The sequence below is a fragment of the Salmo trutta genome, chromosome 27 (genome assembly GCF_901001165.1).
Source record: "Salmo trutta chromosome 27, fSalTru1.1, whole genome shotgun sequence".
Lineage (NCBI taxonomy): Eukaryota > Metazoa > Chordata > Actinopteri > Salmoniformes > Salmonidae > Salmo > Salmo trutta.
The window spans coordinates 17,259,230-17,283,661 of NC_042983.1; the positions used below are offsets into that span (position 1 = coordinate 17,259,230).

The 24,432-nt window shown below is 40.9% G+C and overlaps 2 protein-coding genes across 2 annotated transcripts; both read right to left on the reverse strand.

Moving 5' to 3' along the window:
* Nucleotides 1-1,029: 1,029 nt before the first annotated feature.
* Nucleotides 1,030-12,636, reverse strand: LOC115164466 (TRAF-type zinc finger domain-containing protein 1). Its single transcript, XM_029716987.1, has 12 exons — nt 12,224-12,636; nt 11,816-11,852; nt 11,590-11,725; nt 11,393-11,446; nt 10,845-11,283; nt 10,359-10,646; nt 10,085-10,149; nt 4,403-4,657; nt 3,998-4,136; nt 3,172-3,379; nt 1,765-1,831; nt 1,030-1,673 (listed from the first exon to the last, which is right to left on the reverse strand). The coding sequence occupies exons 2-12, from the start codon at nt 11,848-11,850 to the stop codon at nt 1,635-1,637; spliced, it is 1,725 nt and encodes a 574-aa protein (XP_029572847.1). The 5' UTR covers nt 11,851-11,852; nt 12,224-12,636; the 3' UTR covers nt 1,030-1,634.
* Nucleotides 12,637-12,928: 292 nt separating this feature from the next.
* LOC115164468 (MOB kinase activator 1A) lies at nt 12,929-20,910 on the reverse strand. Its single transcript, XM_029716988.1, has 6 exons — nt 20,701-20,910; nt 19,943-20,109; nt 19,593-19,686; nt 15,523-15,656; nt 15,253-15,416; nt 12,929-14,993 (listed from the first exon to the last, which is right to left on the reverse strand). Exons 1-6 carry the CDS (start codon nt 20,712-20,714, stop codon nt 14,916-14,918), a joined length of 651 nt encoding a protein of 216 aa, XP_029572848.1. The 5' UTR covers nt 20,715-20,910; the 3' UTR covers nt 12,929-14,915.
* Nucleotides 20,911-24,432: the final 3,522 nt, after the last annotated feature.

The following is a 24,432-nucleotide window of genomic DNA, read 5'->3' on the forward strand; positions in this document are numbered from 1 at the left end:
GTTATGGTATTAGCAGGCATAAGCTACGGACAACGAACACAATTGCATTTTATCAACGGAAATTTGAATGCAGAGATACTGTGACGAGATCCTGAGGCCCATTGTCGTGCCCTTCATCTGCCATCACCTCATGTTTCAGCGTGATGCATGGCCCCATGTCACAAGGATCTGTACACAATTCCAGTTCTTCCATGGCCTGCATACTCACCAGACATTTCACCCATAGAGTATGTTTGGGATGCTCTGGATCGACAGCGTTTTCCAGTTCCGCCAATTTCCAGCAACTTCGCACAGCCATTGAAGAGTGGGACAACATTCCACAGGCCATAATCAACAGCCTGATCAACACTACGCAAAGCAGATGTACTGCATGAGGCAAATGGTGGTCACACCAGATACTGACTGATTCTGATCCATGCCCCTACCCTACGTTATTTGTTAAGGTATGTGTCCAACAGATACATATCTGTATTCCCAGTCATGTGAAATCCATAGATTAGGGACTAATTAATTTATTTCAACTGACTGATTACCTTATGAACTATAACTCAGTCAAATCTTTGAAATAGTTGCATGTTATATTATATTTTTGTTCAGTATAATTCAGATGATGTTTAACCTATTGAATGAGGGATACAGCCAACACTGAACTGAAGAAATTAATGCCAATGGTCTGCAGACTATACTTTTACAGGTGGGGAAAATAGAGGACCATTGACCAAGTACTAACTTTGAATCTCTGCAAATCTCACTCTCTGGTCATACTGCAGTAACCAATGTGATATGTGTAGGTTTCAAAGCATTGCCGCCTATTACAATTCTAGGATGGCCATGTGATGAATACTTTGTATTGAGGACATTCTTCTACATTAAGAGTAATCCACAAGCTCCGTGTGTAACTCTTTGTTGTATGTGTCGAACTGCTTTGCTTTATCTTTGCCAGGTCGCAATTGTAAATGAGAACTTGTTCTCAACTTGCCTACCTGGTTAAATAAAGGTGAAATAAAATAAAAAATAAACAAGCCCCTATGCATCAATACTCGGATTTATTAAAAGTATGAAGATGACATCAAAGCGTATTTTAATAAAATTAACTTATAGGTGCAGTACTAAATACAAATAATGCTTAGATAATGTATTTATTTGTCATTGATTTTCCATTATTCAGAGAACAGTACAATTACTTTGTGGCGCTTCAAGATCTCTTACATATACTTTTTCTTTTTCTAACATAGGTTTTTCAAGAGTGTATGAAGGTGGGTTTTCAATTCTATACAATTTATATTAAAAAAGTTTAAAACTGAAAGGATTACAATAACAAGCTTAAAGTTATAACAAAATATTGGAATCACAAAAATGTCAGTTTGACTGTTTATACTTTTTTTTTTAAAGGTAGAGCGACTGATACATACCGACACACACACAGGCAATAAAGAGACTGGTCGTGTTCCAGGCCAACTATATTGGATTGTATCAACCACTGGTTGCGCACCACGTCATCTGCTAAGCATGGTGAGATCTGAGGTGTCTTCAATGTTGTCAGCCAGGAACACCACTTTTAGAGTGACAGACCACGGCTCACACAAAAAGCATTTGGTGATTGCCTGCTGCTCTTTCCATCGACAGTCTCAACCTCACTCCTCTTCCTGTTCTTTGTTTTGCTTCTTAGGCACCTAAAAATGAATGTGGTCACAGAAAACATTCAAATTTACTTAAAAGATGACCCCCATAGAAGCTCTAAAGAAACAAGGATTGTTTGTTTACCTTTGATGGCCCTGCATTCCTTAGTAACTTATTCCTTCTTCCCCCATTATTTTCTCTTAGGGGTGGTCTGGTGGATAGAGGCAAAATATTACATTTCATTTGGAAGCATTATCATTAGGGACGTGCATCTCTCCTTTCATGAACGACTCGACACCTATCTAGATGCATTGGCTCCAATATGATACAGGAACAATACTTTTTAGTTTGAAATGATGATTCGGTGCAATTCGGTTTGATTAGAGGTGGATCTGTCTGAGATTACTTCCCTAAACTGAGAGGCCCTCTGTTAGAGTGTGTAGGCACCTGAGCAGAGCCAACGGGCAGCCTGAGCATCTACAACCCCACTATCAGATTAGGGGTGGGGTAAATGCATGCCTTTGGTCCGGTCCCCCCCCCCACTTTTTATCTGAGAGCACCATCACCCACTGATTAACTTGTCATTTTAGCAGATTGACATAGCACAAGCTCAACATTTTCAATATTTGTATTTAGAAATTAGCATGGCATTTAGCCATTTAACAATGCAGTTTTGGATTTTACCCCCCTTTCGAAAGCGAATTGTTTAGACCGTTTTTACCGCTTCAACCAATGAATGCGAGATGATTTCTGTCCTTTATGAAATTACCATGTTCATGTAAAAATGACCAAAAACTGTTTAAAGCAAAACTACCAAAAGTATTTATGGTGAACCTGAACAATCTAAATAAAATCTGAATGAATGAAAACCCCAATCAGCAGTTGGATGTGAGATGCGTCCACTCTGGTAGGCTACACAACACCGGTAAAACAACTTTCTACTGTGCATTCGGTAACAATGACCCAGCAAACTGCATAGGTTGTAACTAATAAAGCCTATCATTTGACATTGTGAAAGCCATTGTACAAGCATCTGAATGCTGAAGTGACAGATATTAGAACAGGGGATAGGTCTACCTCTCGTTTGTGCGAGCAGCTGTGTCTCCTACACATTGCACACAGTTGTTATCTGGCAGTCATATGCAGAACATGCATAAAAGTTCGATAGGCTACTGAACTGAAGGCGGCATCAATTCAGTCACAACAGATAAGAGGTATTTTTTTATAAAACCATATGAGTAAAAAACATTGGTAAACAGGCGATTTGTAACGTTTGAGTCTTTTTTCTAACCGATGCATGCTTAATTTGGGCTCCCAGATGTGCACTCATATATTAAACATTTGAACCAGGGAGCGATGCGTATTGGTGAATCGTTACATCCTTTAATTATCATCACTATATTATACTAAAGAAAACGCCTAACACTAATTCTGTAACACAAAACGTAATCCAAATATTAGGTATCTAAATAATTTTAAATTCAGTTTTTGTACTAAAACAAATTGTTTGTTAAAATTACATTATTATGGAAGGTTTGTCATTGTTCTTACCCCACAGCTGCTGCAGAGTTGGATTTGTGGCCTTCACTGAAAAGTGAGTGGCCCCCATCTGCCTCTCTGCCATGCTGGAGTCTGTTCTTCACCTGGGGATCACAGTTTGAGATCTTCCCTGTAATGGGCAGCCCACTGTGGTCTCTCTGCCATTCGTTTGGGCTTCGCACCGGGGGCCTATCTCTGTCCAGCCCACTCAATGAGTCCACTTTAGATGCAAGCGAGTACACACACACACACACAATTAGTCAGTCTCTCTGAATTTGATGTACAAATTATACATAGCAGCATACCACCCTGCATCCCACTGCTGCCTTGTCTGAAGCGAAGTAGAGTTGGTCCCGAGATGGGAGACCAGATGCTGCTGGAAGTGGTGTTGGAGGGACAGTAGGAGGCACTCTTTCCTATGGTCTAAACAAAGATATCCCAATACCCTAATGGCAGTAATTGGGGACATTACCCTGTGTAGGGTGCAGTCTTTTGGATGGGATGTTAAACAGGTGTCCTGACTCTCTGTGGTCACTAAAGATCCCATGGCATTTATAGTAAGAGAAGGGGTGTTAACCCCGATGTCCTGGCTAAATTCCCAATCTGGCCCTCATACAATCATAGCCATCTTATCCCCAGCTTCCAATTGGCTTATTCATCCCCCCTTTCCCCTGTAACTATTCCCCATGTCGTTGCTGTAAATGAGAATGTGTTTCAATTAAACCCTTATTGTAAAATAAGGGTTTAATAAAATAAAACAGGTGGATTGATGGAACCCAAGCAACATCGACTTTGTTAAATTATTGAGCATTGGTGAACATGGGGCTCAGTGTCTTACATTGGTGCTTGAGTCTCCTCTGCACCTCAGGGGAGTTCTGTCCACAGCTCTCTTTTGGAGGAAGAGATGGTTTCTGAAAGGACACTTTGCTGACCTTATCCACTGAGTGAGCAGAGCAGGGTTGGAGGTCACACTTATCCTGTAAACAAAGTGTCATGCTCTACTCCATTACTAGGAAATTACTATGGAGCAACATGTTAGTGCAATAACAATACTTGAGTAATTACAATGTTAATACACAGGTATAGGAGCAAAGTTACCAGATTTTCTACCCGTCAAAAGGACTTTTTCCCCCTCATTTTTATTGTGACTAAGGACTTTTTGAAATTATTTACATTCTCTCTTTCAATATGATCTTCAGTTCTTACAGTACTGCATCTTGCACAGCAAATAACATAGGCCTACCTGGTGGTGAAAGACAACGGCCTCCGCCAGGGCCACTCCACAGAACTCACAGGGAATGACCACGTCCCCCTCTAGTGGACTGGCAGGTGAACTGTAGGAGAGCGGGGAGACTGAACGGGGCAAGGTGGGGAAGCTAGGGGTGTCAGGTGGAATGTGCAGAAGACCAACAGCACCCCTAGCAATCCTGTCATCATAGCATGGAGATGGAGGATGCTTGCTGAAAGCTGCAAAGGCTGAGGCTGGACTACAGCCAGTCTGAAAGACAACAAAAACAGCCATGAGGGGAAAAATGTATTTCTGCTCACCAGATAGATCAGGTGGCTAGCTACCTACCCTCAGGTAATTACCACATGATCCACACTATCAAATCAGCCCTCATATAGAAAATGACTAACAGTTCTTAACATTTACATATTGTGGCATTCCACCATAACTATCTACGTTACATAATTGTGAATTTAAAAAGGGGCGGGGGTGGGATACCAAGCAGGGTTGGGTGATAGTATCGTCTATTGACGCTGATTGACAGGCATCGTCGATGGTGATGACATCGTGATGTGACAAACGATGGTTTATCCCATTTGAACTTGACTGGCAAGGGCAGCAGACGAGTGATATTCTGAGTAATCTGCCTAGTCCTATTTCAATAAATAGCACATGTTATATAGGCCAAAAGAACAGAGGAATGTAGGCCAGACAGGGAGGCGGAAAATGTCCAGTCAGAAAATATTATTGTTTCTCTCTCTCGGGTTCATGGGCCTTATAGCTGAAACCGAGAATTTGTTTTAGAATCACTTGATTTTAAAACTTTGCATACGTTTACCCATAGAAAGAGTGGTCATAAAGGGACATTTTGGACCTGAATGCCAAAACATTCATGAGATAAAGGTACATGGATGTCTCATGGTATGCAAAATAAGTCCATTTTGAGCATCTTTATTTCTTGAATGTTTTGGCATTCAAGTCCAAAAAGTCATTTTCTAAGGACTTCTACAATGGGAAAATATGTATGGAAGGTTTTGTTCAAATCAAAAGGGGTGCTGTCAAAAAGTGATTGAATTCAAGTGGATTTACCCTTGTGTCTAATTGTTTTTTAAAAAGTAGGCTATATTCCCTTGTCTCTCCATTTGATATTAATATGACTTTGGGCTAGGCTTTTATTGTTTTGTGCATGCATGCTTTCTCCAGCAATCAAACAATGAATGAATCTAAAAGATTTCCATCTCAAAAAGTTGTATTAATAGCCTAAAAACGTAAGGCAGCCAGGGGACTAAAAATTAAAAGGACAAACAATATCAATGGCCTACAGAAAAATAAAATGACACATTTTATCAAGTTTAAGCTTAAGACAGAAATGATCCGTGCAGGGCGGAAAAATCCCACCAAGCGAGGTTGAAAATCCAATGGCCAATAACCTATCCTCCTACTAGGAGTATTAAATTCATGAACAGCAGCCTATTTCCCAAATATTCTAATAGCCTAAGGTACCGTTTTCCTAAGGTTGCCACTTTCAAAAATAAGTCGATTGGCTTAGGCTACTCTCAATCACAGCTTTATGCCCATTAAAGGAGAAGTTTACCCAAAATCCATAAACTCCCAAGTGATTTCATACATTGAAACTAGTTCAGTGGAGTTTGCCCTCTCCCTATCTTTTAGGATCCTTCGGTTTTCTGTCCCCATAATTCCAGATTGGATATCTCGTTCATATCCATTGTTGGTTAAGTGCTGGATACACACACTCGCAGCAATGCAAGGTTGGCCGCAGAATTATTTATTTTTACTATTTCGAATTGCTAATAACCATCTTCTGCATCTCTCCTTATCTTTTATGAGAAAACGGTGAAATTTGGTGTCTTCTTCCTTTGATTTCCAGTATAAAGTACAGCCAGGGACCGAATAATAGCTCTCTGCCATCTCCTTCTCCCCACTTTGCATAACTAAATTTAGCTGCGATATGCCTAATTTAAAAATCAACTTTCGCAACAGCTCCATTCCCCCCCACGCCAAAAAAATTTATCTCACTTCAAGCTCCATATAAGGGCATATCGTGACGTTTCTTCGCAGCAGGGTCTCTCCACGAGGGTGCACATGAGCATTAAACGGCAAATGATTTAGGTGGAAAATTACACCTTTAGTGGCTCAAAACCGATAGCACATGACAAAAAGAGCTCATTCGGCCGTACACTTTCATAAAACGAATGTCCACATTTTGCAGATTTCTGAAACGTAAAATTCACTGGCAACGGAGCAGAGCGAGGCCTGCATCCAGCAACGTCACAAGTTCCATTTTTGCAGCCGTTTCAATACAGCACTACAGGGAGAGGGGGCAAACTCCACTGAACTAGTTTCAATGTATGAAATCACTTTACATAAGTATTCAGACCCTTTACTCAGTACTTTGTTAAAGCACCTTTGGCAGCAATTACAGCCTTGAGTCTTCTTGGATATGACGCTACAAGCTTGGCACACCTGTATTTCGGGAGTTCCTCCCATTCTTCTCTGCAGGTCATCTCAAGCTCTGTCAGGTTGGATGGGGAGCGTCGCTGCACAGGTCTCTCCAAGAGATGTCCAATCGGGTTCATGTCCAGGCTCTGGCTGGGCCACTCAAGGACATTCAGAGAGTTGTCCCAAAGCCACTCCTGTGTTGTCTTGGCTGTGTGCTCAGGGTTGTTGTCCTGTGGGAAGGTGAACCTTAGACCCAGTCTGAGGTCTTCAGTGCTCTGGAGCAGGTTTTCAACAAGGATCTCTCTGTACTTTTCTCCGTTCATCTTTACCTTGATCCTGCCACTGAAAAACATCCCCACAGCATGATGCTACCACCACCACCATGCTTCACTGTAGGGATGGTATTGGCCAGGTGATGAGGGGTGCCAGGTTTCCTCCAGATGTGACGCTTGGCATTCAGGCCAAAGAGTTTAATCTTGGTTTCCTCAGACCATGAGCAACAAGATTCTCTTGTCTGAGTGTCATGTAGGCGCCTTTTGGCAAACTTCAAGCAGGCTGTCACATGCCTTTAACTGAGGAGTGGCTTCCGTCGGGCCACTCTATGATAAAGGCCTGATTGGTGGAGTGCTGCAGAGATGGGAGAACCTTCCAGAAGGACAACCATCTACACAGATGAACTCTGTCAGAGTGACCATCGGGTTCTTGGTTACTTCCCTGACCAAGGCCCTTCTCCCCCGATTGCTCAGTTTGGTCACAATGCCAGTTCTAGGAAGAGTCTTGGTGGTTCCAAACTTCTTCCATTTAAGAATGATGGAGGCCACTGTTCTTGGGGACCTTCAATGCTGCAGAAATGTTTTGGTACCCTTCCTCAGATCTGTGTCTCAACACCACCCTGTCTCGGAGCTCTACAAACAATTCCTTAGTTTTGGCTCTGACATCCACTGTCAACTGTGTGACCTTATATAGACTGGTGTGTGCCTTTCCAAATCATGTCCAATCAATTGAATTTACCACAGGTAGACTCCAAGCAAGTTGTAGAAACATCTCAAGGATGATCAATGGAAACAGGACGCGCCCGGAGCGCAATTTTGGATTTCACAGTCAAGGGTCTGTACTTGTTATTTTTAATACATTTGCAAAAATATCTAAAAACCTGTTTTCAGTTTGTTTAGGGGTATTGTATGTCGATTGATTCATATTTTTGATCCATATTAGAATAAGGCTGTAACGTAACAAAATGTGGATAAAGTGAAGGGGTCTGAACACTTTCCGAATGCACTGTATAGTCCTCATAATGAAAACAGCTACTTGGATAACATCGTAGATCATTTTAATAAGATCACATCCATGACTATTCACATGTACATATTAATTTACCATGGTTGAAGATTAAATATTGCAATTACTGATCGTAACATCTTCAGAAATCAGTGATTCAGACAGCTTTATGGGAACATCACCACATTTCTGTGAATAATCTTTATATATCTGGCACACATGGTTGTGTATTCTACATCACTATGAACATTTTAAATTATTTCTGGGCATAGTACAATTATATTTCACACAGGTATGGTCATGTGAAATTGTCCAAAAGACCACATTGACTTGTTTGGTAGGAATAACTGTGGGCTTAATGTGTGTATTCTCTGATGGCCCTGTGTCTACAACTCTTTTTAATACCCAGGCTTAGCTGTGTGTGTGCGCAATTTGGTGCCTATTATCAAAGGTAGAATCCAAAAACATAGCTGTCCCATTACCTGGAATTCTATGGCTAAGCTTCAAACATTCTAATGTCAAATGGCACATGTGGCCGATTTTTAAACAAACAGTAGCTGGTGACTTAGAGTTGGTTATATTATATATACACACTACCATTCAAAAGTTGTGTCACTTAGAAATGTCCTTGTTTTTGAAAGAAAAGCACATTTTTTGTCCATTAAAATAACAATTTATCAGAAATACAGTGTAGACATTGTTAATGTTGTAAATTACTATTGTAGCTGGAAACAACCTATTTTCTATGGAATATCTACATAGGTGTACAGAGGCCCATTATCAGCAACCGTCACTCCTGTGTTCCAATGGCACGTTGTGTTAGCTAATCCAAGTTTATCATTTTAAAAGGCTAATTGATCATTAGAAACACTTTTGCAATTATGTTAGCACAGCTGAAAACTGTTGTTCTGATTAAAGCAGCAATAAAACTGTCCTTTAGACTATTTGAGTATCTGGAGCGTCAGCATTTGTGGGTTCAATTACAGGCTCAAAATAGCCAGAAACAAAGAAATGTATTCTGAAACGCGTCAGTCTATTCTTGTTCTGAGAAATTAAGGCTTGTCTTTGTCCTCTTGCTCTGTTGTGCACCAGGGCCTCCCACTCTTTCTATTCTGGTTAGAGCCAATTTGCTCTGTTCTGTGAAGGGAGTAGTACACAGCGCTGTACGAGATCTTCATTTTCTTGGCAATTTCTCGCATAGAATAGCCTTCATTTCTCAGAACAAGAATAGACTGACGAGTTTCAGAAAAATGGCAGGAAACAAAGAACTTTCTTCTGAAACTCGTCAGTCTATTCTTCTTCTGAGAAATTGCCAAGAAACTGAAGATCTCGTACAACCTGTGTACTACTCCCTTCACAGAACAGCGCAAACTGGCTCTAACCAGAATAGAAAGAGAAGGAGGCCTGCACTTCGCCTCTGCCAAGGCTTTCAACAACATTATCTTTCTTCCTGATTCATCCAGTTGTAGCATGTGATGTCACGCTATAGCATAACTGTGGTTTTAGCTGTGTTTTTATTTTTGTAGAATGTATTTTTGGGGGGCAAAGCGGATGCCTAGTCGGTTGCACAACTGAATGCATTCAACTGAAATGTGTTATCCCCATTTAACACAACCCCTCTGAATCAAAAGGGAGAAATACCATCGTACATCGTTTTATAAGTACATAATCACGATAGGACAAAGGTTGACATCGTCCAATCCTAATACTAAGTGCAAGACAAAATGAACGGTGACCAAGTATGAACTGTTATCAGGAGAGAAAACTGGGAAATTAGACCAGAGGGAGTGAACAAAAGAAAAACAACATCCACAGGAAGGAAATAAGGGGGAGGAGGGGGCCTGAATTTATAACTAACTGATGCAGCCTATAAAGGAAATTAATTCCCAGGCCCCGTCAGACTCAGCCGCCATTGAGTTAGCCTGACTTGTAGGCTAAGAGTCAAAAGATCCTTCTAACCTGGTGTAAAATGAGGTCCACTTCAGGAAACAGATCCTCACAGAACTCACAGGGCAACATGGTGTCTACATAGGAGAAAAAGAACAGAGGAATAATGGGTACAGAAGAAAACAAGATTTATTCAGAACTTATTTAGAAACATCAGAGTTGAATGTAAAGAGGGGTGGAAACATCAAAATGTAAAAGGCAGAGGAGGACAACATACTGTAACAGAAAATAATTCTCACATGAAAACAAACTGGGACAATAAGTGGTATTTTCTATAGTATCTCACCTGTCTGGTCAAGGTCTGTATTGGTGCCTGTGGTGATATGTTGGTAGTTGTTCGGGGAAGAGATGTGTGAGCCGGTGTGGTACATCCTTCCAAGTTTGTGGTCCCAGACATCCGTCCACAAGGCCCCCTCTCCTCCCCCTAGATCCCCAGTGTCCCCATCACTCTGCAGGCTGAGGGCCAGCAGGTAGTCCAGATTGGCAGAGTCCTCTCCCAGTGATTGGCCTGCAGGCCATGCCAATGATGCCATGCTGTAGTTGTTGCCCACCACTGATGCTTCCTGTTCCAGCACTGGGGAGGTAAAACGACAAGTGAGATATGTTTTTACAAATCACACAAAAAAAATATTCCAATTAAACAATGTTCCACTTTAATATAGGCCAGGGAAGTTTGTCAATACCAGAATATAAATTCTAATAGATGTTTTTTGGATAATGTAAAGGGACAAGAAAAACTTGAACACTTTGTATGAGCCATTGGCTGACGTACAGTGACTGAAGTCTGTATTCCTCGGGGCAATGTCCCCCCTTCCTCCCAGGCCCACTTGCCCCCGGGTGCTGTTGTGCACTCTGGCCTCCAGGGGCCGTGGTAGGGCCCTGCGGTCAGATGCACTGGCGTTGTTCTTGTGGCCTCCTCCCTCCTTGGCCCTCAACAGGTTACGGATGGAGTAGGCTTCAAACCAGGCTCCTGGGGACTGGGGTTCTGCTGGGCTGTGACTTGCCCGGCTGTTGTTCCTCTTTTGAGGAGGCGTGAGGCTACCACACCAGGCTGGGTGGACAGCCTGCTCCCTCAACATTACATTGCACATGCAGAATGGACAGGGCTCTGTACGTGTACCACAATAATCCTCATGCTCCTTAGACTGACTGAAAACCAGCTCCAGGTCACAGTACTGACACGGCACCATCCGCTGAATGCAGTCAGAGCTCTGGAAAAGGGAGAGGTCAGATAAAAAGCCACATCTCAGTTACAATGTAATACATGACCATCACATGTCAGGTAGATGAGGTCTCCATCCTGATACAAGTTTCACATACCTGGTGGGATTCGATATGGCTTTTCTCAACCTTTAAACCACACTTACATTTCACCTGAAATTTAAAGAAAAAGTTTGAAGCCTCCTTTGCAACAACTGTACAGCAACTTAGGGATGTCTCCCTAGATTTGAATATGCTAACTTATGACTAGCCTAACCACCTCCCGGCTCCCGCCCTCTCCATGTTTAGCACTGTACCTGCATATGCTCCTGCTCCTTGTGCTGCTTAAGATCTGAACGGGGCACTGGCTCTTGGCACACCTCACACAGAGCAATGTTCCGGCAACAGTGAATCTCATGAGTAGTGAAATTAGCCTCTGGAATGTCATGCTGACTACAGAGGGGGAGAGAAATAAAGAATGAGAGACAGAGAAAGAGCCCAAATGTGCATTTATCCACATTGTCCCTCAACATTCATACTTACCAATTGGCACAGAACGTTGTGCTTTCATCTGCCATGGCTTGCATTGACATAAAGAGGGAAAGAAAAATAGGTTGAAATTATCAATAGGCATTTGAAAAACTCTGGTGGCAAACAATCCCCCGAAAACGTATGTGGCATCAAATATCGCCTTTTATAGCTAGTTTGCTACAGAATGTACAGATAACGTTACAATGACCCACAACCCCATTATTGCTAGCTAGCAATCTGCCCAAAATAAATAGTAACGTTAGCTAGCTAGAAAACGTTCCCATTTAGCTAGTATCGTCATTTGGCTGACAATGACCAAGCGAACATTGAACGTAGCTAGCTATTGTTTCAGTTCAATGCTGGTAGTTTCGATTTCCCAGATTGTACCGGTATCTATTAATGAGAAAGTCACATAGTTACCTGTGCTGTGAGTTCAGTCCCTTGTTTGTTTGGCTAACGTAACTTTAGGTATCTCTAGACGCTAGTTAGCTTTTTGAATAGCTAACTGTCAGAGTAAACTTCCGAGGTGACAATAAAGCTCTTCTGCTTCTAACTTTGTATGATTTTGACCCTAGCTAGCTACTTTCCAAGCTCGTTCACGCAAGCCATTTTCAGGGTGCTAGCTAGCGAAGTGAGAGCGTTTCTTGAAAGTACTAGTGACGCACAACTCTGATTCGCTAGCCATCGAAAGACAGTTGACCAATGAGATGACCCGAGTGGAATTTTCTCATTTGGTCATTGGGACGTCCATACCCTAAATCCTTAAACCCTACCTAACCTTCCTTAACCCTTGTAAATGTAAACTTCAATGGGGTAACTTCCGAGTTGCGACGTCCCACGGTTCCGCCTAGCAAAGACTGGCAAAATGAATATATTGTCTTTGTGAATATGTTGTCTTCAGAAAAACATTAACTTAACATAATGTTGATATAAATAACCAATAGCCTAGGACATATTGATGGGAGTGGTTGTTAAAAATAGTAGATACGATCTTACACCTGGCAGAGTTATTATCAAGAAAGGTGTAATGTAGTTTAGCTACTCTTTTTGATGATTTGAGCAACCAATTAATTATGTTGTGAGGCTCTCATACACATTTAAAATACTTTCAAAACAGACACATGCAATCTCCACAAATTACTTTTAATGTTTATTAAACTATTGTGCCATCAATACTGTAATTTCAGACACATTATTTTCTCTTTTCTAAGGCACAGTTTTGTTCACATAATGTACTGTAAATGATCTTATTTACAGCAAAGTATTGGACTCACAGTTGTAACATTCATTTCCCACAAATGAGGCTACCTCCAAAAGGTCTATAACCAAATATATATAAAAAGTCTAACCCTTTGTTGAATTCTTTACTCAAAGTTACAATTAATTTTACAGCAATATTAAAAAAAAAACAAGATTCAATTTAACTCCAAATCTATGGCATTGGATATATGGGAGAAAAAGGTAGACAAAATGAAGTAAATGTGTAAAATAAGTCATATGAGATCGAAATAAAATCCAAAAGTAGGCATCTTTTCCACCCAAAATTAAGAAAACTACACCTGATATATTCCAGAAACATATGGAGTGTGTTATTATCCCCAACAGCTCATTACCTATGGGGACTAACTCCACATTCAAAATTACAATGTTGAATGCAATAAAATCGTTAAGTACACATACCGGCGGTATATTAGGTCACTTTATCCAGACAGATCAAACATATGAGCACATATTAGGAAAGATGATGAATATCACAAACATACTGGGGTTTTGAAAAGACATGCCAATCTCACAACTGCTTGATACCATGTGTTGACTAGTAGACCATATTTCTACAAGGATGTACTTTCCAAACTGGGGGCCAAAAGAGAGATAGGCAATGTAAATACATGTTACACTGCTTACGATTCCATTTTGGTGATCAAAATTGTATTTGTGTCAAGGTGGCACAACAAACAGCCCTGCTGCTTTAGCCCTGTGTGCCAAGATTGAACATAGATAATGACTTGGTTGAGTTAACATGTCACACTCAGATATGACAAATAACAGACAATATCAACCCCCCAAAATAATATCCTGTACATTGACCCTTGTCATGTATCGGTGCAAGCATTATTGCTATTATTGCATACATGAGTAAAGTAAAAGTATGTTTAATAAACAATAAAACAAAGATTGACTTGATACTGATATTAAAATTAAGTACCAGCATGTAGGACAAAGATATCCAAGGAATTTGACATAGTTAAATCATCAGAGGCACATTTGTGCTATTTGAGTGAAATGACAGAATGAGTAAGATCAAAAATATTCACATTATACTACATTTCATTTTTGACATTTCATATACATTTTCAAAATGTATCCTCTGATACTTTGATTGCTTTCTCTTAAAATACCATATATTATAATGTCTAAGTAGTCAAGTAAAGCATACAAATATGATCACTGATTGTTTATGAACTATGGAGGATTATCTATTTCACAAGTATATCAAGTGTCACAGCAAATATTTATTGATCAATATTCCCTGGCTTTTGCAACTTCTTTCACCCTAAGATTAAAAAAAAATCTACAAATGTAAAACCATGTCAGATACAGATCCAAAAAACTGTATTGAAGTACATTATTGACCAAAACTTCAACTGAAAATGTGAGCGTTAAAACGTTTTTTTAAAAAGCATGTAAAACTGTTTTAGAATATAGATATACTTTAAACTGACCCAAATCTTATAGAAAAGAAATGCTGGTGTCCATTTCAACTCTTTAAACATCTTGGTCCACAGTACAGGTCAGTAGGTCCCAATTATATAACTTGTTTACCAAAATTACAAAATACACCTTTTATATACTACACTCTGGTATCTTACCTTAAAGACTAGATAGAGCTCACTAACAATACAAGCTCTGAAACAATGCGGACAGACAACTAGAGAGAGAGCAAGAAACTGGAAAAGAACAACAACAAAAAAACATACAGGTAATGAATGGAGGGAGAAAGAAAAAGGCACAAAGTGAAAGAGTGGACAATTATCAAAACCCAGAGAGGTGGTAGGCACAGAGAGAGCGAGATAGAGAGGAGGGGGGAGGAAAAAGAGAGAGAGGAAGTAGTTTATCTGTCCTTGGAGCCCAGCTTCTCAATGAGGTCCTGCAGGGGGGCCAGCTCACGACGATCAATGAGGTTGAACTCCTAAACAGACACACAACCCAGGTAAAATACCATACGTGACCGTGATAGAACATAAAATCAAGGTTCCTGCTATATTTACACAGGATAGTAACAATTACACCTGTTAACTGAATAATAATTGCACAATGCATCAATGGGAATATAATGCTATTTACTACATCCATGGAAGCATGAAGAACCCGTGATAGAATCATGGCAATCATTTCTAAACACCAATAACAGAGAATATTTGATATTTCAAATGTATTAGCAGTGTCACCTGGACAAAGAAGATGAAGTGTTTGAAGGAGGTATTGAGGTGGGCCTCCTCCTGCAGCTGCATCACAGAATCAAAATGCTGGTGGTAGATGTGGGCATAGACTCTGAACAGGCGCTTCAAAATGGTCTTGGCCACAGACATGAAGTTCTTAGGAAAGGGCACTCCTGGGGAGACAGAGCAGGGGAGTTATAACATTGTCCTAGCCAAAGGTCTACCCTAAGGTTGTGAAGGTTTAAAATTCATCTGCACAAATGTGAATTGTCAACTAACCTATCTTGGAGGGGAAGAGTGTCTCATCATCCAGCTGATCCTGCACCCAGGTCATCAGGTAGTCTATGTACTTGGGAGCAGAGCACTTGATGGGCTTTTTGATGTTGGTGCCATCAGCCCAGTGGTATTCATACCTTGAGGGAGGTGAAATGGAATTTTAATAACATGCAATTCTGACTTTCTCTGTTTTTGGCACAATTCAACATCACTGTTTGTTGGACAATGTCACACATGGCTTAATACTAGACCCGCTAAAGCAGTCATTTGGACTGCCCTTGAATAAAACAAAAATATTACTCTGCAATTTAAGTAAACCCCTCCTCTATACTTGACTTTCACAAAATAAGTCTATAACACACTGTCGTTGTTAGAATCTTAATATCAAAAACAGAACCCGGAGAAATAACCAGAGTGAGGTGGGCATGTCATTTTTTGCAATAGTTTCCTCCCCGTTGCCCTCCTTTTCCAGATAGTAGGGCATGCTGCTCCCCTCCTTCTCACGACAGTTGAAGGTATTGTGCCCAGTTGATAATCACCCCGATAATTTATTCGAAACTAAACCAAAACTAATTGCACACATAACAGATGAAAGTAAAAGTATGATGGGTGAGTTGATGAGCGAGGGGAAGTGAACATGCATTGTTATGTAATCACTAATTGTGAATGAATGGGCCATTCTATTCTATATCCATTATAATTTCTAATCTCAAAATGGTATGTACCTTATATCAGTCCACCAAATCCAAGCAGTCTTATCAGTCTACTCTGGTCTACTTGGAGTACACAGTGAGAGCATGAGGGATTTACAATGGCAAGAAGCCCAAGACGAATGGATGCCCATGCTGTGTTTGCGTCGCTACCAAATCTGAATGAAAATGACTCAGATGGCGGGGAAGAAATGAATCATGACATCTCTGATGATTATTCTTCTGAGCCTCAACCTGAACCTACACCACCGAGGCCTAAGCGCAAAAAAGCCAGAATGGTACGCATTGAGTAGGTGCCCGCGCCACCACCAAATGAAAACGGTGAAACGGGAGAGAGGAAGGGACAGCACCGTTTGGATAGAACAAGCCGGTGACAATGCTACGGGCCGATTGGAAGCACAAAATGTCATCACAGAGAGCGGGCCCTACATCTCAAGCAAAAAACAACATCAGCAACGCACTCACCAGCTTGAGTTGTTTATGTGACATGCTCTAACTGATGCCATCGCGTGAAGATGCACACCATGTAAGCACGAGATGACAATTGACTGCTGTCATATCGACACAATTATAATTCCATTATTGTGTGTGCTGATTTTCACTATCAAGCACACTTGGCGCTTATAATGATGTTGAGGCTACGGATGTTATCATTCGACCGTGCATCTTGGTGGTTGGGGTATTTTATTTATTTTGTCAAAAAAAAAAAAAGCTGTTACCGTGTTCCAACACATATGCTTTCTGTTTCGTAGTTGTACCAAAGGCACTCCACAAATAAAATGTATTGAACAATATTGTCTTTGTATCTCAAAATCATTGTAATGTGGTTAACCTTAAAAATAGAAATGAAAATAATTCAAACCTAAAAGACAAAATTCAGCGAGAGAGTGCCCTTAGATCATGGGAAAAGGCAGCACTTGAATCATTCCCACGGTGAGTGGCTAGGTCCGCTATGCTATGAAACCACACACTATTGCAGAGACTTTGATATTACGGGCCACAGTTGATATGGTGAAAACAATGTGTGGCAAAGCAGAGGCACAGAAACTCACATCAATACCTTTGTCAGATAAGACTGTTAGAGAATTTATGCTCTGACTGAACGACTCAAAAACTCCCCAGCTTATGCTCTCTAAATTGACGTTAGCTGTTAGGGCCGAGATGGACATGCATTGATTTTTGTACCCTATACATGTCGGGGGATGCTATTCACGAGGATATATTGTTCTGGCTCACGATTCCCAAGCATGAAACGACATAGGGGATGTTCAGTGTTCTGCGTGGCTATATTGACGAAAAACAGATTTCATTCGGGATCAAAATGGTAGGCTTTTGCACAGATGAGGCTCCAACTATGGCAGGCAGGCCTCTGCACTCTAGTTATGAATGCATCACCCTCTGCTATAGACACATTCATTGTATGATACACTGAGCGCAACTGGCAGCAAAAGAGCTGAGCACGGAACTCTTGAGAAATACTGCAGCAGGTAACTGACTGTAAACTACATCAAACCACATCCACTATGCACACTCCGGTTCTCAAAACTAAGTGGATATATGGGATCAGAGCATGACAATGTTCTATTTCACACCAAGGCGTGGTTGTTATCAAGGGGGACTATTGGATTTTTCACATTGAGGAAATGTTTATATATTTTAAAAAAAACAAGACTTGGTTGACTTTCTGTGTAATGAAAAGAAAAAAAACCAGCATCAGTAAGTGTCCCACACTAGTGATGACTGCCCAACTCCAACGCTTGGAAGAGCACTTTGGGACCTACTTCGCAATTCGTTTCACCGTGATCCTGGCTCAGTTGACATGCCGGTAAGTCTGATCGAACAGCTGAAAACCCTGCCGTCTCCCTCTGAGCATTAATGCCGCATTCAAAACAACTTGGAACTCAGAAAGAAATGGGTTTAGATTGAGAAAATACGTTTTGAATGGTCATTAAATTCGGAATTCCAACTCGGGTCTTTTTCTAGAGTTCCGACCTAAAGATCACTGACGTCATGATTTGACCTCCCAGTTGTATCGAAAGCACCATAAATTCATGGTCGGCTCTCCTTGCCAGCTCATATCTGCGTGAAACTGGATTCAGTGCTCTCATCTGCATTAAAACCAAATAAAGTATCAATCCAGGTTGGATGTGACAGCAGAGATGACCTGTGCACCGTCGACCACGCCCCGACATGCATCAAACACACCCATCTCATTAGTGGTAGTGAGATATAGGACATGATGCTAGACTAACTTGCAATTGACTGCCATAGATTTTTTCTCTCACATGGTTGGGGGCGTAAGAATTTTCAGATATCAAAATGGGCTGTGGGCCAAAAAAGCGTGGGAACCCCTGGTCTACAGCAACAAACTAATGAAAATGCAATTGTTGTTACTTAAGACCTTCATATACACATCCAAATGATTATTTTGTGATAGAATATATGAAATGTATTAATTACAATGTTAAAATGTTGCAGTCAAAATGACTGCTCATTAGTTTGAATGGGGGTCCCTCGAGGCCCAGGGATTCTAGTGTTAAAGAAGACTTTGGCAAGAGCCAGTTTGGGGTCAAAACATTTTCCTATTACACACTTAGAGCATTAAATCCGTTACTTTAAATTATTTACCATACATTATTAGTACAGAGTATGCTAGAGTAAGTTTCAGGAGCTGGAAAGGAGCAGAAGAGACTAGGTCAAATGCTACAGTGACCTTGATCATGGCCATTTTGGCAGGTATTTGGCACAGGTCTCTTCCTCCTGATTAGAGACCAAAAATAGAGCAAGGGAAGGAACTGAGGAAGTGCCCAAAACTAGATACCACTAAACTAATGACAGTACTTAAGTGGATTCAGTTGACAGAGGAATCAGTATTCACAAAGCACATCAGAGAAGGACTGCTGATTTAGGCTCAGTATTCCCTTTTATATCATAACGAATAAGATTGCATGATTAGGTCAGCACTCCTCCTCTAAGATGCTTTGTGAATACGGGACTCCTCCAGAAATGATTTGTTTTGTACTGCACTTACATTGTAAAAACATGAAGTGAAACCAACACACTGAACCAAAGTTTAAAACTAGGGACCAAAATAAAACATGTCTATGTGTATGTGGGGAGAGTCTGCGCTGGGCTGACCATAGCAGTAGCTTATGGATGAATAAAATAAAATTTTCAACACTCTTTTCAGGTAATTTCAGAGAATACCAGAATTGAAATAGAGGGAACATGCATCAAATGTCTGTCTGTATGTTACCCTGATGAAGGTTCTTTAGCTGAAACATTGGTCAAATAAATCCACAGAAAAGATAGATGAGCGTCCAGCTTCCTTTTCCATTTGAATTGTCTGTCTGCCTGTCTTACCTGGGCCCGGCAGACATCACAGAGCAGCTGGTCTCAGTGCAGAACTCAGTAATGGTGCCGTAGAGCATGTTGATCTGATTGAAGAAGTCCACAGCTGAAACGGAGAGCAGACCAAAGGCCCATATTATTTAATGTAAAAGCACAACTGAACAGGAAACTAAATGCCCAATGACAAAGTACTTGATATGATAGGGGCAATTACCACAGACTGAACAGTCAGACTCAAATCTCATCTCAGGCCACATATATAGACACTGTGCTACAGCCTATAGGACCTGAAGGCTGTTATTAAGAAGATGTGTCATTTCAATCTCCTGTGCTCTCCTCCCTCAATCACCCCTTTCACTCACTATTAACAGCAATCCACTCATTGAGATCTTCCCCCTCTGGCAGCATGACAGCCTGCCTCAGGTTCCCACTCCCCAGTGTTGCCTCTGCATGCTTCAACAACTCATACTGGTGGGAGCCCTCTGGGATGTTCTTCTTCGGCTTGAAGGTTTTAGAGGAACGACTGCCACTGGATCAAGGGATGAGGGGGAGATAGAGTAATATCAACTGTGATATTCCAAGTTGTGGCTACTGTGATGAATAGATGGTAGCTATGTGCTCACTACTCAAGATATGAAATCATACTGTGTGAACCTTCCTGTTTAACACTTTCCTCTGATTAGCTGACTAACAAAACAGGAAGGCACCCAGGCTATCTATAAATGCTTGCCAGTGACTTGTTTACTAGTTAGCTACATGGTAAAAAAAAATATATAGTAAATGATCAGTTCCCCTGATATGTGACACACATAGCTAGCTAGATAACAATCTTGTTGTTGTTTAGCTAATGTTAGGTGGCTAAATTAGCAGAGTTTTTCTCAACCAGCTAGGAACGTTACGTCAGTGGCTAGTCAGTCACAAGCTAGCTACCGTTAACTAAAATGACAATTAGTTTCAACAAATATTATGATAATCTGTGGTTACAGCATTTCTAGCTAGTCTCAGTCTGAATCCTACATTATGCAAATATAGCTAACAGCATAGCTGGCTAATTAGCTAACTAGCTACGAGCACAACCCAACAAAGCTAACGCGTTAGCTAGCTAGCAAACGTTACTTACAATAGGAAGCTCATCGTTGAAAAGTCCGTGTGCAGACCAAAGAATATCGTAGATCTAAGGAAAACTGTCGTTTCCAAGGTTTCACTGCTTTTTGGTGAAAATACAGTGTTTCTAGATTCCACTTCCCTGGTGAAAATTCTCCGAAGTTTGCAAACCTTCTCTCACTTGTCAGTGTGTTGTCGTCGTGCAAGATGTACGGAAAAGAAAGAAAAGATTTACGTAACTACGTAGATAGCGCAACATTTTCTCTCGCGAGAATCTTCCTCGGAATGTTGACGCCAGAGCCGTATACAGGCAACTGCCAAAATAATGGAAGCACTTGAGTCAATTATAGATATAAAGTGTATTGAAAGCAAATGCTTCCACACAGGTGTGGTTCCTAAGTTAATTATGCAATTAACATCCCATCAGGCTTAGGATCATGTCTTTCTGCCCCTGAACAAGGCAGTTAACCCACTGTTCCTAGGCCGTCATTGAAAATAAGAATTTGTTCTTAACTGACTTGACTAGTTAAATAAAGGTAATATATATATATATATTTTTTTTAAATGTATAAAAATACTGGACAGGCCATTATTCTGGCTACCACTGCTATACCCCCATAGGATGACATTGAACCCATCCACAAAGAAAGAGTGGTCACTGAATGTATTGATGAGCATGAAAACGATGTAAACCATATGCCATGGCATCTCATTCACCAGATCTCAACTATACAAATATACTATTTAGTCAAATATACTATTTAGGCTTTCTATTGCCAAGTTACACCTGAAATGTTTTGTCCAGGAAGTTGTCTAAAAGGGATTGAATTTAATGTTGGCTAATTGTTTTCTGGTAAGTTTCTACACTACTTCCATTTATACCATTTCTTAATAGTATGCAGTTTGTTCGGCTTTGATGCTTCATGATGGAGTTCTGGTCTGTTCAAGTAGGCTGTGATTTTGCTCTGATCTGATAGAGGTGTCAGTGGGCTGACTGTGAACGTTCTGAGAGACTCTGGGTTGAGGTTGGTGATAAAGTAATCTACACTACTGCTGCCTTGATATGAGCTGTAGGTGTACCTGCCGTAGGAGTCCCCTCGAAGCCTACCATTGAGTATGTACAGACCCAGCGACAGAGTGGTGACACATTATTTATTTATTTTTCTTGTAGTTGTGTCTAGGGGGGCATATTGGGAAGGGAATGCTGTCACGTCCAGGTAGATGTTTGTCTCCCTGTGTGCTGAGGGTGTCAGGTTCTTGTTCAGTTCTGGGTTACTGGGGATGGCAGAGGAGCCTGGAGAGGAGAGGAATGGGAGATGTAGGGACAGGGTAGAAAGGGGGAAGTGTAAAGGGAGGGTGGTGTCCTGGTGATTGAAGGGGCTTTGTGAATCAAATCTGCAGTAAAATTGATTAGGTTTATTCAGAAGTAGGAGATCGTCTGCTGCCGTGATGTGTCAAATAATTCTTGACTGGCGGATGCACCCCAATTTTTATGGCAGAGGCACTTTCTCAATGACTATGGGCTCCACAGTGCCTGAGTTTGGATGGTTTCCACCAGTCACAAGTGTGTTGTAATCCATACGCAATTGTAACCCAAACCACATGGGCATTTACAATAAAACATGCAATTTTACTTTTCTATGGTTTTCAGTGGTGAACTCGAACTAAGAAAATATAGTTTTTCAGGACATTATCCAGGGCATAAAGTGAAAGTAAAGTATTGCTGCCACAGGGTTGGGCAGCTTTGCATTTGGGTCTATCTATTAATAAAGGGGCCAATGTGTGGCATCAGGGTCAACATTTAAAAATTGTTAGATATACATTTAAACATGATTTTCTTGCAGCTTCACATATGTACCGTCATTTCCGGACTATTAAGCGCACCTGAATATAAGCCGCACTCACTGAATTTAAAAAAATATATTATTTTGAACATAAATAAGCCGCACATGTCTATAAGCCGCAGGTGCCTACCGGGACATTGAAACAAATGAACTTTACACAGGCTTTAACGAAACACGGCTTGTAACAAAAATAAATAGGCTTTAACGAAACACAGCTTGTAACAAAAATAAATAGGCTTTAACGAAACACGGCTTGTAACAAAAATAAATAGGCTTTTAACGAAACACTGCTTGTAACAAAAATAAATAGGCTTTTACGAAACACGGCTTGTAACAAAAATAAATAGGCTTTAACGAAACACGGCTTGTAACAAAAATAAATAGGCTTTAACAAAACACGGCTTGTAACAAAAAAAAAAGAATTTGCAGTACACAGTAGCCTACCAAGAAAGTCATTGGTCACTATCTTCCTCCTCCTGTGCACTGAAACCACTGAAGTCATCTCCTTCGGTGTCGGAGTTGAATAGCCTCAGAATTGCTTCATCCGATATTGGATCGTTTTCATTGTCGCTCTCGTCACTTTCATCCGGAGGCAAATCCCCCGCTGAGCCCTCTTCAACATGCAGCAGTCCAGCCTTTCGAAACCCGTTGATGATAGTGGATTTTTTGACAATGCTCCACGCTGTCAGGACCCACTGGCAGACTTGACCATAAGTTGCTCTTCGCATGCGGCCCGTTATAGTGAATGATTTCTCCCCACTTGTCACCCAAGCCTCCCGCTGAACACGGAGCGCCACCTTAAATACACGATTTACACTGATGTCGAGTGGCTGCAAATACTTTGTTGTACCCCCAGGAATCAGGGTGACAAAATGACTACCGTAATCAGAATGATCAGAAGTTTGAGAGCGCTCGATTTAATCTAAACAGTAAACAAAAAAGATGTTTGACCTTAACCCGTTCGGCAATTTCATTGGTCTAATGAAAGCTTCATGCCGCCAAAAAACTGAGCACGTCACAGAATGTGTTTTTTTGGAGAAAAAAAATTGAAAGCGGGAAAAATCCATATATTAGCTGCGTCATTGTTTAAGCCGCGACGTTCAAAGCGTGGGAAAACGTTGCGGCTTATTGTCCGGAAATTACGGTAGTTACAGGAATAAGAGTATATGTATATAGGCACAATCAGACCATAACTCCTAGCAACAACAAAACATCTTCATGTCATTCAAAATGTCACATGGAACATGGACACCGAATGTTTCATTGTCATGCCTAGTAGCCAGGTCTGTTTGTGCTTTAGTCAACTTCTCGATCATTTAGAGCCATGTTAAACCTAGAAGAATGAAAAAGATAAACAGCATTTCTATATGTTTAATAGTTTATATAATAATTTAATACAATAATATAATACAATGTGTTCTGTCAGTAAAATCATTGACAATAATAACCAATAATGAAATAATTATAATCAGTAAACTCTTCAAGTAGTGTGTGTGTGTGTGTGTGTGTGTGTGTGTGTGTGTGTGTGCGCGCGTGCATGAGTGCGTCCGTGTGTGAAAACTAGACATCCATTCTTGCCTCCTCTGTCCTGGTTTCCTCCACTCCTTGCCTCTCCTTGAAAGTGCATTGGACCCTGAGGGAAGGAACCTTCCCTCCTCTCCCCCAATGTGCTTTGCATTTCTTTCATTCCTCAAGTCCTCTCTCCTCGCCTAATTCTCAAAACCCATTGGATAAGAAGGTGAGAGGGGAGTGACCTCATCCAATGGGTTTTGAGAAAGAGACGAGGAGAGAGGATGCAACGAATCAAGGAAATGCATTTGAGAATCTCCCAAGGACAGAGGAAGTAAGTATTTGACCGCTATTAACATTTTTTGACAGTGCCAGACTGACTGACTGACTGACTG

Coding starts and splice junctions, on each gene's coding strand:
- LOC115164466 (XM_029716987.1), bottom strand. CDS start 11,850: ATGGCAGATGAAAGCACAACGTTCTGTGCCAATTG. Junction 11,726..11,815: donor ACAACGTTCTGTGCCAATTG/GTAAGTATGAAT, acceptor CCCCCTCTGTAG/TCAGCATGACATTCCAGAGG. Junction 1,832..3,171: donor AACTCTGCAGCAGCTGTGGG/GTAAGAACAATG, acceptor TCTATCCACCAG/ACCACCCCTAAGAGAAAATA.
- LOC115164468 (XM_029716988.1), bottom strand. Junction 15,657..19,592: donor GTGATGTCTGCCGGGCCCAG/GTAAGACAGGCA, acceptor ACCTCCCTCAAG/GTATGAATACCACTGGGCTG. Junction 14,994..15,252: donor ACTTCATCTTCTTTGTCCAG/GTGACACTGCTA, acceptor GTGTCTGTTTAG/GAGTTCAACCTCATTGATCG.